The sequence below is a fragment of the Ursus maritimus genome, unplaced genomic scaffold (genome assembly GCF_017311325.1).
Source record: "Ursus maritimus isolate PB19 unplaced genomic scaffold, ASM1731132v1 scaffold_12, whole genome shotgun sequence".
In the NCBI taxonomy this organism is placed as follows: domain Eukaryota; kingdom Metazoa; phylum Chordata; class Mammalia; order Carnivora; family Ursidae; genus Ursus; species Ursus maritimus.
The window spans coordinates 12,622,493-12,645,902 of record NW_024423564.1 but is presented as its reverse complement, the minus strand read 5'-3'; the positions used below and the strand labels follow the sequence as shown (position 1 = coordinate 12,645,902).

The window sequence follows — 23,410 nt, the reverse complement described above, 5'->3', positions numbered from 1 at the left end:
GACCTCAGGTATATCTCTCTTATACTAACAAAGCAAAAGACATGTAAGAAAAAGTCAATACAATGCATTTCCTGTTCTGTATTCTGCAGTGGCTGCTGTTAAGAAGGGGAGCAGTTACTGCTGACAAAGACTTTCTTCCCGGGCCGCCTTAAGTACAAGTCTCTACTGCTGCTCTCTCTTTTACCCTCTGTACCCATTACTTAAAACCAAAACTGAAACTAGAGCTCGTCATCAAAATAAGTAAATTGAAGTTTATCTCTTTGGTCATAAAATTTCCATGATAAAAAGGGAACTAAAGTAGTGAGATAAATGGAAGAGAATCAGAAACACTTATTGTGCCTATATTAATCCAAGCGATCGGTCCCAGGTCACCCAGCAGATAGAAGGTGATCCTCAACTAAAGGTGTCAGACCGGACCCTGAACCATATGAAACCATCATGGTCACAATACTCCTTATCTTGTTATAAGCTTGAGGTAATCATTTAAGTAGTGTTTTCAGAGGATTTGTTCTTTGTGATAAAGTTATCACCATCCAAGCTTCTATCCCTCCCTTTTGGTTATCATTAATTCATTTGTTTCCACATATACACTTAAAGTAAATGGCTGTTGAACATCACAGTTACCTATAAAATACATTTGCTTGTTTTTTTTTTTTTGTCTCCTTCCAGATGTTTATTTCTTCCTCACCCTTGAATAATTTAATTTTAATTCCTCTTTTACTATACAAATCCAGTCCATACAGATTATATGAATATCTTTCTGATTTTTATCATTTTCTTTACTGTCTTCCTTTATATCAATCAGGAAACTTAAAAAACAAAAACCAGTATGATTGTTGAAAAGTGTCCTAGGATTCTTTATCGCATGTCCTTTGAATTATTTTACCTGTGGCTTATTTGAGGACCTGATAGCCACTTGCAGAGGAACTTGGTTTAGGTCTCACATATCCTTAGAGATACAGCAAAACAAGGGAGGTGTGTTGATTGCAAAGGAAGCCCTCCAACAATCCTAACCTGGTTCCATGATGGGGATCAGGGGCTGAGGGCAAGTTCAAAGGTAGCTCAACCACTAACAGTCATTTATTGAATACCCTGGCGTGTACCAGGTACCATGTTCCCTATAATACTTTTCTTTAGCCTCTGTGCTTAAGTGATTTGGAATTATTGGAGTAATCCTCGAATTAGTTTAAATCTTTGAGGAAGCTTCCAGAATGGGAACTATTTAATCACAGAGAACTTTTCAGAATTGCTGCTTCAGAATTGCTGCTAGAAGGAATCAAGGTAGAACATGACTGAGCCACTGTTTGGTGTTCTGCTAGGGAAGGTAGTGTCCCACAAAGGCTATGCCTGGATGCGTTTACAGCTGCACAGTAGAAATCCTTGTTAGGCTTTAGATCACAGTGCATTAAAATAGGTCATGGCTGTCTTGCATGGTATGTTCTTGTTATCTCTGTGATCTTCAGTAAGTATGTAAATTCTCTAAGTCACAGTTTATCCTTTGAAATTTTATTTTGTAGTATTAAGAGAAATAAAATTATACATTTAGAGTGCCTAACATATAATGCTCAATAAGTGGTTATTATTTCATTGGTCAAAAACATTAAGTATGTAACATGTTCTTCCCCACAACCTTCCTATTATTCCTGATTTCCTCTAACACATTTATATGGAATCACAAATTATGTAAGTTCTTACTGAATTTATTTTTTTTAATCACTGTTTTGGAGTCAGAGAGTTCCATAAATTTCTTACTCAGGGACATTCTCATTCATTTTAGCTCTAATTCCTTTGGGCCTTGTCCTGGTGGGTGAACATTAAATTTCATGTCTCTAGGTATTGTGAGCTTTCCATGTATTTTTTATGTTACTGATTTTTTTTTTAATACATTAGAGTTTCAGATACTAATCTTTCTAGTAGAAAAGAATGTCACTATTGTCGTGGTTTCAGTGGAGTTTGCCATTTTTGTTAGGAAATAACTTCCCAGTAGGTAAGAAAGGAAAATCAACCCTTATTTTTCACATTTCTAAGGTAGAAATGAAGAGTTAGCCCTTTTTATATGGGTACCAAAATATCCTCATCATCTCTTTCTGAGACTAAGTATTTAAATCTCATCAGCTAGTAGCTTTGGTTTTAGTTTCAAAAAAGTTAATTTGGAATTTATCTTGCAGCTTGATATATGTTACATATGCTTGAGTTACCTTTGCTGCACAAAATAGATTTAAAAAATTGGTGTTAGCTATTTTATACACAGGAAAGCCAGAATTGAGCTATGTGCTGTTACCAATAAGAGCTCCCATTAGGTTTAAATACAACTTTTTGGAATATGACCGTAAGAGTTATTTGTTTCAACGTTCATTTGTTTTTGTTTTATATTGCTAAATTTAATGTTTTTGATCCAACTTGCTAAAAAATTTCTTAGATTTTGTTTTAATATAGAAAATTGGAAAGAAAGTTGAAGTGGCACGTTGCCCATAATCTTATTGCCCAGTTAACTCCTACTGACATTGAAAAAGAAAGGGGAAACATTACATAGTTGGAAAAATTCAGACAGAAAGGTATAAAACAAAAGTAAAATCTTTTTTACCTGACTTTCCTTCCCACTCTTACCTCTAATTCCTGTTATCGTCAACAAGTTTTTGATATATCCTCCCAGAAAAAGAAAAAAATAAACACTATTGCATCAGCATATGTACACATTTGTATGTATGTAAACCCCACAGTTCTGTTTCAAAAGCTCCGTAAAACCAAGTTTCTTAGAATTTTTTCACCAGAGTTGACTCATATAAGAACATCTCTGCAAGATTTTGCAAGTCAGTTCATTGTCTGATTGTGATAAGATTTTCCTATGCTGATTCTTCTCCACCCACCTATCACGGTGTGATGGTTTCCTGAGTGATAAATGTGTTCCTTTATTGATTCAGTGTATCTTAACCCAGCTGAGACCGGGCTTATTCCTGAATGAGAAAGTTTTCTCCACCCCCCCTTTTTTTTAAGATTTTACTTATTTGATAGTACAAGTAGGCAGAGCAGTAGGCAGAGGGAGAGGGAGAAGCAGGCTCCCTGCTAAGCAGAGAGCCCAATGCAGGGCTCCATCCCAGAACCCTGGGATCATGACCTGAGCCGAAGGCAGACCCAGGCACCCCAAGAAAGCTTCTTCCTAAAACACTTCCAAGTTGTGAAAAAATGGGAACAAGGAAGAAATATATAAATATTAGTTTAGTATTCTACAGATTCATAGGAAGAAAGAACGATCCGAAGACCACAAGACTTTGCTTTCTCTTATGTATATATGTAATTAGTATTTTGCCATTTTCTGAGATGGTGTGTATACTAATAGTTGAAGTTGTCTCTGTTTCGGGCTAACACTTTGCCCCCATTAAAATCCTCCGTTTAGACCCCAAGAAGTCCCTAGCTTTCTAGTCCTTTAAAGCAGTACTCTCCAGTAGGAATTAATGCGACGATGGTTATGTTCTCTGTCTGTGTGGTCCAGTATGGTAGCCATAGCCACAGCTGGCTGAGCGCCTGAAATGTGCCTAGTTTAGCTGAGGAACTGAGTTTTTAGTTTTACATAATTTTAATGAATCTACACTAACATAGCTCATCTAAATACATCTAATAATCTAAACTGAAACTAAAACTACACTAAAATAAATCTAATAATCTAAACTAAAATGGGTACTGGCTACTGTGTAGGACAGGGCAGCTCTAGAGAGTTACTAGATGCCTTTAGGAGCAAGAGCAGTAGACTCAAAGTCTGGAAGGTGGGGTTCTTAGTCACTCAAGATTAATCAGTCCAGTGAGCTTGCATATAAATTATGATTACACAATCACAGTGATTGCTTTCAGGGTTTGTAACTCTGGTTTATGCTATGGTCCTTTTGACAGCTTCAGTGTTCTAAAATACGAGCCTCTGAGGAAATTCTTACCTTTAATACTGGGAACTAAATAGAAGTTTGAGAGGAACCTCTTTGCAGTGCAGCATATAAATATTATTTGCAGCTCTGAGTAGTTTTAATTTACTGCTGTGAGCATTTAACATTCAGCTTAACTTGATAACCAGTATCCGAGAAAATACCTCGTGATTATAGAAATTTTTTCATGGCTTGGGCATGGGAAAATAGAAGTGATACAAAACACTCTTCTACATTCTTAAAGAGAACACGTCAAATAGAAGCTCTCCTTTTGTAACACAACATTTAAATCCAGTATTAGTTGTTCAATTTCTGTCTGGGAAAAGAGAAATTATTCTTTGAAAATGTGCCCACAAATATTTGAAAAATAATGTTCTAAGCACCCCGTGTACTAGATCATTTCCCTACTGTCAGTCCATGGAACTTTGAAGAGGTGTGTTGAAAGATAGGTTACATGCTCAAATAAATTTGGAAAATAGCAGGATATTGTGTCCTCCGTCTTGAACATTCACAGTGTGCATTAGCAACATTAAGAGCTGGAAGAAGTCCTGCAGTAGAGAAGTTTGTTTAACATTGTTTACTCCAGTGTTTCCCACGTGAGTTTAGCATGGAATTCATTTTCTTCACGGAAGACCTGTAAACATCTTGAAAGATACAATTTGGGAAGAACGATACTAGGTTATTATTTAATTATCTCTTAGAGTCTAAACGTTAGGAGGAATGTTATGGAAGTTACCTAGTCTGATCTCTTGCATAACTTTAGGAAGTAGTTATCCAGCATCTGCTTGAGCACCCCTACAAAGCAAAGAATTTGATTCTTCTACAGTTTCGGTTGTCTCGAAAAGTTTTTCATTACATAGCCTTTGGATTCTCTCCCATAGCTTCCAACCAATAGTACTTCTCTGGAGAATAAAGATAAAAATCGGCAAGTAAAAATCTATCAGTGAAACATAGTGATGAATGTCTTTATAACTCTTGTGTTTCTTATTTGTTTCACAGGCTCCTCTGTGGGCATACATTGCTTGTGCATGTGGCCTTTTCATTTACCAGTCTTTGGACGCCATAGATGGGAAACAGGCAAGAAGAACTAACAGCAGTTCTCCTTTGGGAGAACTTTTTGATCATGGTTGTGATTCATTATCAACAGGTATTGTTGATTTTTTAATGTTGATGGTTAGTAGTGATAAAATTAATGTGAAAAAAATGTTGGAATAAATAAGAGGTTTATGGTGTTATGATAGTTATCAGAATAAGTGATTGATATCAAGTTTTAATGTTTTCAAAAGACTATATTGGCTGTGTGGGGAAATTTAGAAATTGAGTTAATTTCTAAAGTTTTTAAACCTAAATATTATTCTTTTGCCACCTGTTGTTTTTAAAATCTTTGGGCATAATTGTCATCATAAAAATCTCATAAATTATAGACAAGTACAATAGTGGGAGGCTAGGAAATTCATGGTCTTTATATTTAAATGGATATTCTGTAGACATTTAAAATTATGTTGTAGACTTGGAGTATAACTGGTAATGGGCTTGGATAAAAAGACTAGAAAAGGGGCATCTGGGTGGCTTAGTCGCTTAAGCGTCTGTCTTCAGCTCAGGTCATGATCCCAGGGTCCTGGGATCCACCCCCACCTCGGGCTCCCTGCTCGGTGGGGTGCCTGCTTCTCCCTCTCCTTTCTGTTTGTTTGTGCTCTCTCTCACTGTCTCTGTCACTATCTCTCTCTCATTCTCAAATAAATAAATAAAACCTTTAGGAAAAAAAACCTAGAAATATACTAATGTGCTAGCAGTAGATGAGTTACTATATATTAGATTATAGGTGATATATCTTTATTTGTTCTGTTTTAAAAAGAATATTTTAGTACATTTTTAAAGGAAAAAAGATTTAGAAACTAAATGACGGTTTCTGTCTAGCCTTCCTGATAGGAATATGCCCACCCCCTTGCACACACACAGATTTTTAATTAGTTTTTCTGTTGGTTTCTTGTCATTTGGTATAGCATGGTAAATATTTTTAAAAGAAGCAAAAACCCATGATAATTTTACCTCCTGAACTCAGATTTGCAGATGTAGGTTCATGTGAAAAATCATTGTTTCAGTGTGTCCTAACAATAGCCAACTTAATAGAGGAGAGTAAATAGCTAAGCACTTATAACTCATAGGACTCAAGAAACACTCAAGACTTCCACCGAGTATAAAGGCTTGTTGGGTGTCTTGAAAGGATTTTATAATTAGGTGACTATGGAATGATAGGTATCCTGTTTTTTATTTTAAGTGATAATCATTTTTGTGCTGTAGTTTGAGTTCCAAACTTTTATAGGAAGTATTTTTCTATATAAGTCACCTGTAATTATATCTGCTACCTAAAAAAAAAGCTATGAATCTAAAAAGAAGTCAGTCCTTTTGTGAATTATGTACGCCTTTAGTTTTTCTTTCTTTTTTTTTTTTTTTCCCCAACAATCCCATAGTGTTTAATATGTTTCAGGCACTGTTTGAAATTCTTTACAATACTGATACATTTTATCTGTTTTTTATCGTCATGTTACAAATGAGGAAACTGAGGCACAGGGGGTGGTTTTTTTGGGTTTTTTTTTTCCTTAACTCTGGTCTGTAATTTTTAACTGTTCATTAGTATCGCTATCACTGAGTTGGGAGAATACCCCAAAAAATGCTCAAGTATTTTAGTTGCTTTTGAGACCTTTGGTTCCACGATGTGGTACAGTGAAAGAAGGAATTGAAATTATGGGGTAAAAGGTAATGTAAAAGGTTGTATCTTAGTGTTTTGGTACCCTGGATAACAGAGAAGATTGTATGTTCATAGCATGTCTTCTTTTTACTTCATCTAAAATCATTCCCTGCTCAGTTAATGTTGATTTTTCAGATTATTCAGTTTTTATTGTGATCTTTCTCTTGCAGTTTTCGTGGTTCTTGGAACTTGTATCGCAGTGCAGCTGGGGACAAACCCTGACTGGATGTTTTTTTGTTGTTTTGCTGGGACATTCATGTTCTATTGTGCACACTGGCAGACATATGTTTCTGGAACATTGCGATTTGGAATGTAAGTAACACTTAATGGTGATTTTTTTTGTTTGTTTCCTCTTTCAGATATGGAGAATGTTACTTTTAGGTATTTCAATATTAGGAATTGATCAAAGCACTAAATTAGTTTAACAAATAAAAGAAATTTAAAACTCATTATTATAGCTGCCTAATGATCTCTGTCATTCTATCATACTGCTTAAAAGGAACTCTTAGAACCTCCCAACCACTATTTTTCAAATAATACAAAAAGCAGTATCCCTCCTTACTCATACCCACTTGTTTTTCCCTCAGGTAAATTCACTGTTTTTTTCCTATTGTTATTCATCTTCACTCCATGTTTTATTTTGACACATGAAAATGCGTTTTCAGGAAAAATAAGATAGTTTATGAGAGCAGACTTTCATCTCTAAATATCATAGTTTAATTAGATTTTATGCTTTTGATATTGTTTATGAATCTATAAAAATCTAAGCTCTTAATTATTCAGCTGACATGCCATACCATGTAGATTACGACCACCAACAAAATGCCCAAGAATTTAAAAAATGAAATACAGACTCCTTTCAAACTCCAAAATGAATGGTTCCTACCTGGTGATCAGTACTTTTCTGTAAATATTAATGAGTAAACTAGTCTTGGAATGAGGTAAAGGATGGAATTCATCAACTGGTGTCTAATTAAGTATCACAGATCCTGTTTACACTGCTCAAGTTAGTCTTATTTTTTTCATGGTGTAGGATTAAAAGACAAAGAACTTGAGAAAAGACGGAATACTTCATGAAATATCCAAATAAAAATCTCTGATTGCAAATGATAGAACATCTTAACCTAGTCTCTTTAAGATGAATCATTAATGGATACTTAAATTTTAGATCCCTCATAAACTTAGTTTTCTGGGTCTTGTAAGACCTAGGATGCACAGAAATTCAGCCATTCCTTACAGGTTTAGTTCAAATGATTTTTGTTAAACTTATTTATATAGAACTTAAGATGTTCTTAACTTACGACAGTAACAGTAATTATTAATATTTTGGATGTTAACTAAAAGACATGTCCTGGACGTTTAGAAAACATATTTAAGGCCCGTCTTAAAGTAATACACAATAGTGGACATGTATGTCCAATTGAAAGTTGTTTGCCTCTGCGTTCGTCAGCAGTTTATAAAATGATCAGTGCTCATAAAATATTTGGATTTCTGAGAAAAAAGCAGTAATTGATAATATGTGCAGATGTTTTTTCTCAGTGTTGTTTTTATAGCCTTTATCTCAATAATATTTTCATAGTATTTCTCTGCGTTGATAAAACCACAAAATATATTAGACTTCTAAGATCACTTGGTTTGCCCTAATTCAATTGTAGTTTTTAGTGATGTTACTGTTTTCAAAAATAGCAGAATTTATAATGTCTGGATTTGACATAATTTGTTGCAGTGGTTATTATCTCATAGTTAATTTTCAAGCCCTTATTTTGAAATCTTATTTATTATCAACCCTAATTAATCATCTTTCCCTTTCAAGTAAAGCAGCACCAACCATGTGGTATGGGAACTGAAGGAAGGAGAGCGAAGGAACCATGGACATAGGGGAAGAGTAAATAGTGTTTTTAGGAGCGATTTGATAGCACCGCTTTCTATTTGCCAGTCTTGGAGTGTCCCTTGTGGTGTATTCCTTTGATGAAAAATGTACTTGGAGAACTATGACCAGCTCTATACTGTTAAATCATAAGGTGCTTGTAGGGGAATGGCAGGAGATAAGGTTGGAGAAGATCCAGAGAATCAGGGACTTCTGTGTCCTGCCAAGGTTCAGGCCTTTGTCCTGAACCTGTGGGGAGCCTCTGTAGGACCTAAGCCAGGACATAACAAAAGGACAGTTTGGAAAGAGCAGGCTGGCAATATTTGGAGGGTGAATTAGAGTGGGCTGTGACAGAGGTAAAGAGACCCTTAGGAGTCATCAGCATCATTAATGTGAGGAATGCTGATGCCTGAGCTAGTGCAATGACAGCGCAATCAGAGAGAAAGTCATAGGTCAGAGAGAGGTTTAAGAGGTAGAAACTGTAGGACCTCGACTCTATCTGCATATGGGGAACAAATGAGCGAGCAGGGACTGAAGTAACTCCCAGTTCCCCTCCATGGGTGATTGGATGGAAGGTGGAGAAAGGCACTAGAGTAGAGGAACCTATTTGAAAGGGCGAGTTCTACCTAGAACGTGTACGTGAGGGATTTTAGACATCCAAATAGAATGAAAATAGCTTAGAAAACTTAGAAAGCAAGCCTAGAAAGAAGCCTATGAAAATTATTGAACAGCCAGAGAAGGAGGCATACCAGAATGAAAAGCCAGAGATTTCAAAAGAGAACAACGCTAAACGCTGCCAAGACTCGAAATGAGGACAGAAAATTGTACACTGAATTTGGCAGTGTGGAGGCCATCCAGAGTCGTTTCTCTGTGGCAGTAGGGTAGAAGCCAGATTATAGGGAGAAGTGAAGGGAATAAATGAGCACACGTTTAGTACAGGTGACTTACGAAATGTGTGGCTGTGATGATGAGAAGGAGCAAGGCATTTGTTAGAAGAAAGAACATAGGTTCAAAGGAAGGAGGGTTTTGTATTTACACAGAAGAAATTGACAAGAGAAGAGATTGAAGATATTAGGGGGAAAAAGAGAGAGATGGATATATGGAGCTAGATCGTTGAAAATGCAGGACCAGAGTGTAGGGTAACAGGCAGAGGGGCTGATGGGAGGACACTCTCCCCCTGAGACTCTAGTGCTTCCTTGTATTTAAGAGCAGAGAGAATAGGCAGGTGTATAATAGGCTAAATATTAAAATTTGTATGGAGGAGAAAGTCCAAATTTTATTTTGTTTAATTAGAAAATAAGAAGATAAACTCTGAAATGGAATTTGACTAAAGAAAGTTTTTTAAATCCCTTGCTTTTTCTTACTCCTTTTTTGAAGAAGTGTGAAAACAACTTTAGGTACCTTAGGAATTTTATTTTAAAATATTTTTATTTTAATTGTTTAATTTTGATGTTTACACTCAAGTGAAAAAAATCACAAGGATTTCTTTTTTATATATAACCAATTTAGGTTGTTGTGTGTTTAATAACCACATAACATATTTACCAAATAAGAGATGTGTTTGTTTTCCTTAGTCTCCTAATATCACTGTTTTTAGTTGCTCTTAAGTTTGTTCATAGTATCTTGACCAAAAATAGTCTCCATAATTTAATTCATCTATAACTAAGTAATTTCCTTTCAAAGGCAGGTATGATGAGAAAGCCAGTGTGATTTAGATATATCATCCCTGAAATTATGAGCTAAATCTTTCAGCACTTTGCTCTGATCACAGCTGAAAGCTGCCTTATACAGAGAATATTAGTACCTTTCACATCTGGACAGACCCCTGTCGTGACGGTCCTTCTAGACTGAGCTAGTGGAGGTCTGACAGAGATGAGTACTGCTCATTGGGACCCTTCTGGATCCAGCCTAGCCCGTTAGGATTTTTACTAGCCTGGATTTGAAAGACTGGGGAGGGACATGGGCTCAGAGGCTAGAACTTCACAGAAGGAACAGGTCAGTGGAAAAAGATAATAATTATGAGTTGAAGCTCATTTATAAACATTTGTAAAATACTCTTTAAAATGTTTATGGATTATATTAAATGGAAGAGATCACGTTTCCCTCTCTCTTAAGGCTTAAACCCTATATATCTAGATATTTTAAAATCAATTTCTACATGTATATATGGAATCATTTTTTTAAATTAAATGCTTAGAAACTCTAATCTCTAATAAAACTGTTTATGCAAAATACTGGCCTTAAAAAAATCTTCCACACTGTGAAAGGTAGAATTCATACTCAAATTATCATGGAGGGCGGGGGGACACACTCTTTTCACAAGACAAAAAAAATTATAATGAATTGAACTGGATGAGTATATCTTGCCTCAAGTGTTATCTCCAAATTATTGTCTGTATATTAACTTGGGCAAGGCCTGTAACTTTCATGTCCTAATTCGTAAATCAAAGTTTTGGATTTGATGGTGTCTGACGTTCCTTCTGTGAGTCTATTAATTTCACAGACGTTATTTCCAATGTACTTATTTATAATTACAGCAGGCAGAGTATTTATCTTTACTACATTTTTCAGTTCATGCTTCTAACGTTTCCATTTACGTTAGCTAATAACTCTGCTACCACATTTATTTCTATGTAAGTAGATGACTTCTGACTTTTTCTTTTCTAGTTAAATGAGAAAAGTCAATAGGCTATGTGTTCTACTGGTAGTCTGACAGATCCAGTTCAGTTCTTACCCAAGAAATCTCTAAAGAATAAATATTTGAAGATATCCTAGTAATTAAAAACCGTTAATGTTATAATCCAAACTGTCTGTTAATGTGTAATCTACTTTTTGTGGATTAAGAGTTAGGAAACTTCCTACTGAATGCCTATATAGGATATTTGTATCTTTAAAAGTTTAGGTTTATCACATAAACTAATAAATAATCAGAGATTTTCCTTTCAGTTTCTAGTTTCCCTATGTATTTTTTGTTGTTGGTAATGATTCAGTCATTTTAATTTTATTAAATTGTTATAGAACATATCTTAAAACAGCTATTTATATTAATGTAAAGCCTAGATTGCAGTTTGGATTCTTGGATCATCAGGTAAAGTCGTAGACCTGTTTCTATCTCTAGTATTCCTCCGCTCAATTTTGATTACATGGTTTTGATTTAAAGCCTGTTCTATACCACTGGTCTTTTTCTGTCACCATCTGTGTTCCACAAATTCATTAGTGATTGAATTGGACATTTCACTTATTTTTACCACTAATAAACTAATCCGATATAGTAGAGAGTTATAATGCTGGTATGGAATTACGGGAAGAGAAAGAAGAAAAAGGATAAGATTCTGGACTAGAGATTATTAGGAAACAGGACAAGGAATTGACCAGTTTGATTTGTTTCTAACCTTATCCAAAGGAGTCACAGTCTCCCCTTGCCCTTTCCTCATACATGTCCTAATTCTACTGAGATAGCAGAGGTAGGAGTATGATGAGATGTGGGGCAGTGAAGGGGTGGGGGATAGATTAGTGGTTCCTCAAACACATAGATGACTGGGCACTGGGGCTCCTGAAAACATTGCCTCTCCAGAGAAGTCTGGGTAGGTTTTGGCACTGATGGGACCTCTGTTAAAGATAATGTGATTATTCGATAAGTAGTATTCACTACTTAGGTAACTAAGAGTTGACTGTGTTTTTAGTTCTTGTGTTTCCAGCTCCCTATTTACAAGTCATTTATTCAGTGTGTTACAGTTTAAATTTTTAAACTTTTCTACTATTTTGGTTTGGGTAAAAAATATACATGTTTGCATAAGGATAGTAATAGTACTGTATAAATCGTATTATTGAATCTTTAGATGTCATTTTAAGGGGAATGCTACCTTCTAAATCTGTTTTTGCTACCTGTAAGGCTCTTTGGCAAAAGCTCTGAGTAAAGTTATTTTGAAATGTTTGTTTCCTTATGCATAGATTCGATGTTACAGAGTCCCAGATCATAATTATAATATGCCAGCTTCTCACAGGAACCCTGGGACCTTGGTTCTGGAACTTCACGGTAACTGCTAGAATATTCATGCTGTCCAATGAACAGTGGCGTGAACTCAATAAAGTCAGCACCTTTGTCATGCACAGAGTAATTAAAATATAAAAAATAAAAAGTCTTGTGGTATTTCACAGACAAACAGGTTAATAGAAAATTATTTTAATATATATAGGGCAATAAAAATCCACCCTATTAAAATTTTTTAAAAATATTTCTGGTGATTTGATGCTAGAAAAAATTATATCTCTCACTTACCTACTATACCTAATACGATTTTTGCTGTATGTAATATTTTTAAAACAAATACCTTTCCACCATTAACTAGATTTTTTTTTGATATTTATATTTTGAAAACAGAATAAAGCAAGCAGAGTTTCCTTTAGATAAGTTAGTTGAGAGGACGTAATAGTAATAGGAAAGATTTTGTGTATTCTCTTAACTCCTTTACAATATATTCTTTAACCTATGTAGTAGCACTTCTGCTTCTGTTTTCAGTGATCTTGGTTTTTTAAAGAATTAATGCTTGAAGCTATTCTCATTCCTATTTGTATTGTTTACTGTTTTCTCTAGTTGTGCTTTTAAAACTAAGTATCCTTTGCTTTTCATGTTACTATAGCCAGCCATCTTTTGAATACCCTCCTTTTTCAGGTTTGGTTTGTTTTCAGTAAATACATATTTCCTTAATTAGTGCTGAGTGAATAATATCTCCCTTTCCTCTCATGTTAGAATCATAATTTTGACCTTACAACTTTTAGAAGTTCAAAAAGATTTGTTAGAAAATGGTTTCCCAGTAAAATAGCCAAGAATCCTTCACACTTTAGTATGAAAGCTTTATTCACAAGAAAAATAGAGCTTAAATTCCATTTATTTTGCATTCAGGGAGTATTGGGGAACTGTTCATATGGACACCTAACAGATGATTCTAGCAATACAAGGCTGCATTAGGCTTCCTATCCTGAATCGCCATGCCCAAAAATGTTTCAATACTGTTGATAGAAATAGTAAGTCTGGTAGCAGAGTTCTTTCTGAAAGGTATCTTGCAGCATTGTAAATCCATTTATTCAGTGGCAGTAGTGACGTCTTCGGGGACAGATTAATAGGGATAGTCTACATCTTTTTTTCAAAATAAGCTTAGAATTTGGAAAATACTGAGAAGTACTATAGGCATGATTTAAAAGTAAAACCAAAGCCATTTTCATTTGAATTTGCAGTGTATTTGCACAATTACTTGTGGGAGTCCTTCCTAGGGTAGAATAATGTGCATTAGTTCAGAATGTGTCATTGTTTAGCACCCCTCTACCCATAACCTGTCTTCTGGTACTTTCTTCAAGACCTGGAACTTTCTGCTCACAGCAGTTGTTTTGATTTATAGTTTTTGATGGCTTATTTATGATTATTATTAGTTACACTCACTGAAGTTCTTTTTTCCCAGTGTTCGTAGTGAAAATAGAATATTAACTGTATTACTTTCACCTTGTTTATGATGACAGAGTATCTGTATTTATAGAGCCTTTCCTATTAAAATGTTTCTAGAAACTAATGCATTTTAATTTTAATATCCTGAAAAATCTTTTGGAAATACATTATTTTACCAGTTGCTAACTTGCAGAGATTTTCTTTTGTTCTCAATATTTGTTGCTTTAACTGATTTGATCATTGAAATGAGACTGTCATATGTTTCTTTGTGGGTTTTTCTTTTCTTTTCTTTCTTTTTTCTTTTTTTTTTTTTTTTAACAAAGTTCAGGGAGAAAATAAGCTTAAGAAATAGTTGTTCACTATATTTTGTTTCCAGTTAATTTATTAGCGTCTAAACTTCCTATTCTATTGCCTGTTGTTTTCTACCATTTTAAGGAAAGTTGTTTTAGAATACAAGAAGCATCATCCTGTGTGGGCTCCTTAGTGATAAAAAGTTAAAAACTTAGGACAGATTTTACCCCTGTTGATCAGTAAACTAAAGAGTTTTAGCACTGTGTAGGTACAACACTTCCAGTTTCTTTCAAGGCTCTGCCATGTATTATCTCTGTAACCTTAGAAAAGTCAATTAACCTCTCTGACTGAATTTCCTCATCTATAAAATGGTGGCAATAGTTCCTACCTCCTAGGATAGTTTGAAGATTAAAAGACTCAAAATGTAATGTGCTAACTATAGCACCTGGTGTATGATGTTTGTTACCACTATTATTGTATTAATTTTAAGACCTGTGTTAGTAGTTCCCAACAGTTTCCAGATTTCCTCCAGAATTGATTGTGCCAGTTTGAGAGGAAGCATAGGTCCATGATCCCTTCATTTAACTCCATCAACGTTATTACTAAATGAGGTGAGAGGACTCTCCTAATGCTTCTGTTTCCAAGGGTGTAAGTGTTTGCTTTCCCCTTAAATGTGAGACCTGAACTTTAGTTCCTCTCAGAGGACTTATTATGTTTTAGCCTTTGGCTGTTTTTGTCTTCCTACTCAAAAGTCACTGGGTGGGTTGCTGTCGTTTGTATTTTTTAGTCTTCTCAGATAATCAGAAGATCCCTGTAGTCATTCATGTGGTAGACAATATGGTTTAAAATAATTCAGCTTATCTAAAAAATAGGTGCTTAGGCTTTCTCTATATGTACCACTTGATTTTAAAATATAGTTATCATTCACCTGTCTGGCTAATGTTACTTAACATTGACCTTGCCATGCCCAGTTTGTCCCTTACCAAGGGTAGAAAGTAAAATATTAGAAGGCAGTATGATCAATTTCTAGACCAATCTTCATTGCAGTCTACCAAGATTTCACCCCAGCCATGGTATTTCTGGTTTAATAAGTGTTCTCGTTATGTATAAGTTCCCTAGAACTTTAGATCCATTTATAGATAATTGTGAATCTGTAGTTAATGGCAATCTAATTCTTGAATAGGATTCCAGACACCCTCAGTTGATATCTTTTCAAACAAAATTCTTTTTAAATAATAAATAGCTCACAAGTCAAGTTGTATAAATCTGGGGTTTTTTGACATTGTGAATTTAGCCCTAGTGCATATTCTGTGTTAACCAAGCTAATAGCCAACCCACATTATAACACAATTACATTTACTATGCGTGGTCTAACAAATTATGTTTACAAATTAGCTGCAAATATATCTTTGCGTATGTTACATGTACAGGAAAAATGGATTAACTTGTCTTATTTCTGATATTAGAGTGGAAAGACATAAAACATTCTGGGAAGAGATGATTAACATGTTTACCAACTTCCACAGAATGTCAGTTAAATCCCTTCACATCCCTCAGTTATTCCTGAGTCTTGGAATTCAAACCAAATGCATTTGATAGGTATTTCGCTGAATGTTGAAAAATAAAAATGAAACTCAAAATAGAAATTTTCTTCATAATTAGTTAACTTAGGTACTTTGGGGTTGTTACACTCCTGAGTCACATTTTAAGCCTGTAATTCTGATATAATAACTGACCTAGGCTGCCTTTCTGTTGTGATGAAGGCCCCGTGAGTTCTTCACTCCAACTAGAGAGAGTTTCTGTTCCCTGTTTGGAAGTTAAAATTACTCATACTCGTTTAAGATACCTTGATCTCTTTACCTCTTACTCACTAGACCGTTGAGATGTTGTTAGGAGTGATGGACCCAGGAGATTTATTATGAATATTCAAAGTTATTTTGAGTGCCACGTTAGAGCCTCCCCATCAGAAGAATGAGGGAGCTTAGTCTCCACAACTGGTTTGCTTCTTTCCATTTGTCTTCTGTGGCAGCCATCAGAATATTGTTTATTGCTGGCTTGTTGTAGTAGTTTAAGTGGATTTTACATAGCAATTGGGGAAGTTCCTTTTGTACTTTGACAACCTATACTAAAATAAAGTAGAAATGGGAAATTATTTAAAGCAATACTTACTATTCAGGATATTCAGATACCTTCATGGTTACAGAAAATTAAGTGTATTATCATCGAATTTCCCCCCTCTGAAACTTTTAGGCTGTGGAAATCTAATGCTGTAGAGAAGAGATTTGTTTTCCCATATGTCTTTAAGAAAGAATGAGTCTGGTGTTTGGATGCTCTTTCACCGTACGTTCTTTGTATCTTGGAGGGCTTATTTTTGGTGTAGTTATGAAGGATGATTTTGTGTTTTGTTTTTTTGAGAAGTCCCAACATTTGGGAATTTTAGCACCCATGTTATTATTTTGAAAATAATAATAAGGAAATGACTACAGAAATGCCAGATTCCTGCCTTTATGTAACATTCTTCCTTCTGGATAACTCTTTCCTCCCCAGCCGAAGGGAGTGAAATGAGCCCTGTCCTAATACATGTTACAATAAATTCAGCCCATACTAAGAGACTTCTTAGTGGAAAGGTGGGAAGATGAATGCCACATAACGAGCTCTTTCCTAAATAGAATCGTTGACTCTTTTGTTCATTGTTAATAGCTTCTGCCACCTGTCCTCTTAGCTTGCTTAGTTCCTGTCTCTGGGGATTGCCTCTTACTGCACCCTTTTTCATTGACAGTCAAGATTAGAGCCACACCTCCAGGAGTGGTGATAGGCAGTTCTCATGATTCAGAGCAGGAGGGGCTCATCCAGGAGTACTGAGTATTCCTCTAAATCAGATGAGCAAACAGGAAAAAATATTCTTAACTACCTACAACTGGTAAGTAAGTTTTCCCGGGCTCTCCCTCCTAACATTAAGGCATTGTTGATCTAAGTACAATGACAGTATCTGAATGGTTTAGAAAATTCTGTCTTCCAAAATTTCCAAACAAGTTAATCCATAAAACTTTACCTAGAAGTCCCATTTTGGGGCTTTATAAAGATCTTTCATGTTTCCTATTCTCTTTTACATTCATCTGAGGTACAAAGATTAATTGCATGAGGTTCCCTCCATTTTTATTTTGTAATTCTATACTTCTGGCCCTTCCCCTCCCAAAAGGCTACTTCCATATATCCAGCACAATGTTGTAAGATGTCTACCCTCCTCCACCCAAGACAGAGTCGATCATCTTTGACACCTGCTTAGTCTCCTGAATCTGCTACTGAGTGTAATACCCTTTATTGGCAGCACCACTCATCAGGTCAGCGCTACGGATTCTTTTTAGCCTAATTCAGTCCATTTTTTTACCCAATAAATGTGTATTTAAAGATAACTACATCACTATATGTTTGCAACTTAATAAGCTTCTGTTCAAAAAACATTCTTGAGCAAACAAAGCTCAGTTTTTTTAGTTGTGAGAGACTGGTTTCAACTTAGTTATTATGGGAATGAAAGCTTACATATCTAGCTCACATTATATGTTTTAAGTGTCAATTTTAGAAATGGGGGCTCCATTCTACTCTGAGAATTGAATCCCCTTACTGTTGGTATCTATTTTTCTTAGACTAATTTTTTAAAAAAATTTACCTTCTTAATAGATAAATTATTCACTTTGTTTAAAACTAACATTATAAAAAAAGGTATGCAGTGTATGGTCTCCTTCCCATCCTCATCTCCCAGCTGTCCATTCCCACACTGTCCTCTCCAATAGGTAACTACTGTTCTTAATTTGTAATGTATCCTTCCAGAAATTTGTTATGTAATTACTGGCAAAAATAAAGACAGAATATTATTTTTCTTCTTTTTTACGCAAAAAAATAGCATTTATACACTCTGCAACATTCCTTTTCACCTAATATATCTTTGATATTTTTCAATATCACTATGTAGGGAGCTGCCCACTCCTTTTTTTAAAAATTACCAAATATTCCATTGTATAGAAGTGCCAGAATTTCTGTAACTACTCCCTCACTGAGGGCTGTTTTAAAATTTTTTTCTGTTATAAATAATGCTGTAATAACCTTCGGCAAACATTTTGTGAACCATATCGCTGGGATAAATTCTGAGAATTTTAATTTTGGATCCAATAATCTGATCTCAAGATTATACAAAGTGCTAGTCTATAGAAGGAAAGGAATACCAGTTTGTGCTTTGCTCCTCAGTCTTTTTGTCCATATTCTTTTTTTTCAGACTTTCAGACTTCTAATTTCTGCTGCCCTTTTTGTGTACCAGGTTTGTCTTTTCTTGACTATAAGATCATTTTCAGCAACCTCAAAACTAATTCTTGGCTGCTTTCAGTTCTTCTTTCCAGAAATTTAGCATAGTTGACCTAATAAGCATAAGAATTTGATTGACAATTGAGTGGATTTTTTTTTCAAACCCCCTACCATGGAAGGCATTAAATGAATATAACTAAAGGGCAGTAAGTTTTGTAAGATCTCAGTGATTTATATTACTTTAGTAAAAACTCACCATTTCCTCCACATGATATTACAAAGCACTATAAATTTCAAGATTTCATATTATATAACCGTACAACGCAGTCCTCTCTGCTTGACAGTCAAAATTTTAATACACAGATACCCTGCCCCATCTCCTTTTTTCTTTTTCTTGTTTTTTGTTTTTATTTTTTGGTGGGAAAGGTTAAGCTATAGTTTCAGTCCAACTTCAATGAGTCACAAATTTCCTATGGAAAGGAGGGGTTTTTATTGCTCTGTGAAATTCATCAAATTCAATTAAAAGCCTCTGGATTTTATTTGATTTTGCTCATAACAAATTTTTGACACCTCCTTTTCCCCTCTCCTCAATATTTGAGATTTTTTTCTATTGTGCATGATAGAGGAATGCTGCTAAGCTTGCAAAGTAATTAACTTGAAATTGTTTTGAGTAATTCTGCTTTTTTGGCTTTTTGTACCTAATCAGAATTGATGTGACTGAAGTGCAAATCTTCATAATAATCATGCATTTGCTGGCAGTGATTGGAGGACCACCTTTTTGGCAATCTATGGTAACTTTGTTCACATTGTGTATCCCATGTAATGCATGTTGTCTTTTGCTTGTGTTTTCTAATATAGGATAATCCAGTTAAAGGGTGATATGTAAAATTATTTTATTCTTCATGAAAATGAAAAACCACAGCAATGGTAGTCCACAAACTTCTCTTTAGGGCCTGGTGAATTTTACTACTTGGCATTAGGTCCATTCCAGGGCGATTGTTTTTGAAGGCTACTTGAATTATTATTTGTCGTCCCATTTTACATCTGAGGAAACAGCAGGTAGTATATAGCAAGTTAGCCAATGACAAGATGAGACTTTTTTTCTCTTTCTACTAGTTTTTCTATCATGTGCTTAAAGCTGAATCACAGTTTGAGGTAGTCAGTGAACTAGCCCCCAAACAGAGCAAATGTTTATTGAAATCGGTGTTATGGAATTGTTTTAACAAGCCAGGACCATGATTTTCAACCTAACCTATAAACACGAATTTTTTTTTCCACAAATTTTTAAAAGAGGGGACATAATTTTTATAATATGTGGGCCAAGACTTAGGAACCAGACTGCGTGAGTTCGATCCAGGCTCCGCTGCCTATTACGTGTACACCATCTGTTATTCCGCACTCTCTGTGGCTGAGTTTCCTCCTCTGTAAAATGAGGACAATCCCAGTACTTATTTCACAGGGCTGTTCTTTTTTGTTAAATGAGTAATACATGTAAAGCATCTAGAACAGTGTGTATCAAGTACAGTATCAGTGCAAGCTGCTCTTACAGTTCTGATTTCTCCTTCCAGATTTGAGTCACGGTAGTTTGTAATCCCCGGTCCCATTAACTGCTGACCACTACCACCACTGCTTCAGAATTTACAGTTCATTTGGTGTGATCTCACCAAATACGTACTACTCCTGAACAAACGATTCTTAAAAAATCAGGTGGATTTTAAGGTATAAGGGAAATTGACTGAACGAGATCTTTCCCATACTTAATTCATTTGATGATGGTAAATTAGCTACTTGAGGAGGTGTAATTGACATACTTCCCTGAGTATTCATCACCAGAAATTGTTTAATGCCATTTGTTGAGAGGGGTAGGGTTGTGAGGAAGGAGGAGTTAGAGGAATAAAAATGATCCATAGTCAACCAGGAAAATTCTGAAACTATCCAGTTATGTTCAAATTCACATCTTTCCTACACATAGCCTCAAAAGCCAGTAGGGTCTTTAGTGAAATCTGAGATACATTCTAGTGAAATCTGAGCTCTATGGATAGATATATGGACATAGATGCATAGAGAAATACATAGATATAGAGAGAATTTTATTACTTTTACTTTCCAGTAGGTTAAATATAGTTATTTTTATATATACAGTTGACCCCTGAACAACACAGGTTTGAACTGTGAGGGCCCACTTATATGCAAAAAAAATTTTTTATGCAGTTCAATAAATGTGTTTTCCTTACGATTTTCTTAATATCATTTTCTTTAACATCCTTTACTGTAAGAATACAGTATATAATCCATATACAAAATATGTGTTAATTGTTATCAGTAAGGCTTCTGGTCAGTAGTATGCTATTAGTAGTTCAGTTTTGCAGGGAGTCAAAAGTTATGTGCAGATTTTCAACTGCATGGAGCTGGGGGGTGGGGTGGGCACTCCTAATCCTTGTGTTGTTCTAAGGTAAATTGTATGTTGACTTAAATTTTTTGTATCTCTCAACTATGTTGATTATTATGTTCATAGCTTTGTGTTTTATACCAAAATCTCCCCTCTTCCAAACTTTTTTTAAGTATCTTATCTTAAACATATATAAATTACCTATAAAGTTTTGTCATACCAGTAACCAAAAAACTGATTTCTGGCTCGATCATTGGAAAACAAGTCAGCATTGGGTATATATACCTGATCATCCTTATCCATATGGAAATACATAAAGCATTATTGCAAATGAAGTTATAGGCTATACATACATCCTTTTTTAAGAGAGAGAGAGTGCAAGAGCGAGGGGGAAGGGGCAGAGGGAGAGGGAGGATCTTTTTTTTATTTTATTTTATTTTTTTTTAGAGTAGAGTGGGCAGAGAGCACTCATGCAAATGCACTAAGTGGGGTGGGGGGGTGATGGGGGGATACAGATGGAGAGAGAGTCCCAAGCAGGCTGTACACCCAGCACAGAACTCAACTCAGGGTTCGATCTCACGACCCTGGGATCATGACCTGAGCCAAAATCAAGGATTGGGCACTTAACTGACTGAGCCCCTATATATCCTTATTTTTTTAGGTGGTGCCTGGCAGTGAATTTGCTTCAGGTACTCTTGTTACTGTTTTTACTAGGATTTATATACATATACTTAATGAAGTGATTTTTTTTTCTTTTAAAAGGATCAAATATTTTGTCCTTTATTGATAATTAAGATAATATAATCATCCTTTTTTATTACATATTTTAAAAAGTTACCTTAGGAACTCTCAGATCCAAGACTGAAAATCCCCAGGCCCAGCAATCCAGGTCCAGTAGCAGTGAGGCTAGGTTACAATAGGGAAACGGATTCCCAGGCCTTTGTCTTAGTGTTACGGGCCCTACTGTTACCATCATTAAACTGAAAGGGAAGGGTCTGACTTCTCTGGTGATATTTGGAGGCTCAAAGAAATATTGTGTATTCTTTGAGTAATTCCCAGTACAGATTCCCACAATTGACCTCAGACCACTATATTTTTTTCTTTTTACTTGGCCCATATTCATCACTGAACATGGTGTTCCAAATTGCATTATGTTTGTTTAGGAAAGATTACATGTAATACTCTTCCTTTGTGTGCCAAAATGGAGAAAAGATACCTGTTTAGGGCCCAGATATGAAATTTTCATCTCTTTTGAAGTTGACGGCGTAAAATGGAAATTGCTTTCCAAATCGTCGTTAAAAGGCTTTTATTGATAGATAGGAAGCAAATTTATGGTAACAAACAAAAACAGTACAAATGTCTTCATAAAGCTGATTCCAGAAGATCAGGTGTTTTGCAAAGATAAGTGATTTATTTATTTTTTTGTGAATAGTGTAAGTAATGTTTGTTTTTTTAATTTTTTTTTATTTTAATGTTTTTTTTTTATTATATGTTAGTCACCATACAGTACATCCCTGGTTTCTGATGTAAAGTTCGATGATTCATTAGTTGTGTATAGCACCCAGTGCACCATGCAATACGTGCCCTCCTTACTACCCATCACCAGTCTATCCCATTCCCCCACCCCCTCCCCTAAGCCCTCAGTGAAGCATGAGTCAGAGTCCATAGTCTCTCATGCTTCACTGAGGGCTTAGGGGAGGGGGTGGGGGAATGGGATAGACTGGTGATGGGTAGTGAGGGGGCACGTATTGCATGGTGCACTGGGTGTTATACGCAACTAATGAAGCATCGAACTTTACATCGGAATCCGGGGACGTACTGTATGGTGACTAACACAATATAATAAAAAATCATTTAAAAAAAAAAAAAGAAGGGGGAATGAAGCATGAGAAACTATATTGACTCTGAGAAACAAATTGAGGGCGAGTTTTTTTGTTTTTTGTTTTGTTTTTTAAGGAAAGAAATTATTTTCATGCACAAAAGTCCGTGCACAAGTTTACACATTTTAGGACACAAAACACAATCCATATTGTTGATTTTCTGTATTGCTTCCCCCAAAGAGTATATTCTTTTGGAATGTCTTGACACTGTCTTTTGTCATATCACTCTCTTTTTTTTTTTTTTTTTTTTAAGGAGAATATCATCACTTTGAAAGTGACCCACGTGTAATCCTCTCATGGTTACTTTCACTGATGTTTGATTCTTTTAAATATAGTAGTTGATTAAGTGGGTACTAAACCATGAGGCACCTTCTGGAATCCAGTTAAGGCAAGTCGTGAGAGACTTCAGGTGAAGTTTCAGAATTCCTTAGGTAGAACTAAAGATGTACTATGTAGTGTAATTTATTTGTGTCTCATTCTTAAACTAAAAGACTGAAGAAGTATGCTTACACTTAATTCAGATATGGTGATTTTCTTTAAATGCTTCATAGACACTGTAGTCATGGTTATAGTAAATATTGATGGAA

The 23,410-nt window shown here is 35.3% G+C and overlaps 1 protein-coding gene across 5 annotated transcripts in view; it reads left to right on the top strand.

Annotated features, from left to right (window-relative positions):
* Positions 1-23,410, top strand: part of CEPT1 (choline/ethanolamine phosphotransferase 1) — a 37,275-nt gene that overhangs the window by 8,109 nt on the left and 5,756 nt on the right. For all 5 annotated transcript variants that reach the window (XM_040626914.1, XM_008704056.2, XM_008704053.2 and 2 more), the window contains 3 exons: positions 4,911-5,058; positions 6,831-6,972; positions 19,261-19,345. In XM_040626914.1, coding sequence (XP_040482848.1) covers positions 4,911-5,058; positions 6,831-6,972; positions 19,261-19,345 — 375 coding nt within the window. The remainder of the gene's footprint in view (positions 1-4,910; positions 5,059-6,830; positions 6,973-19,260; positions 19,346-23,410) is intronic.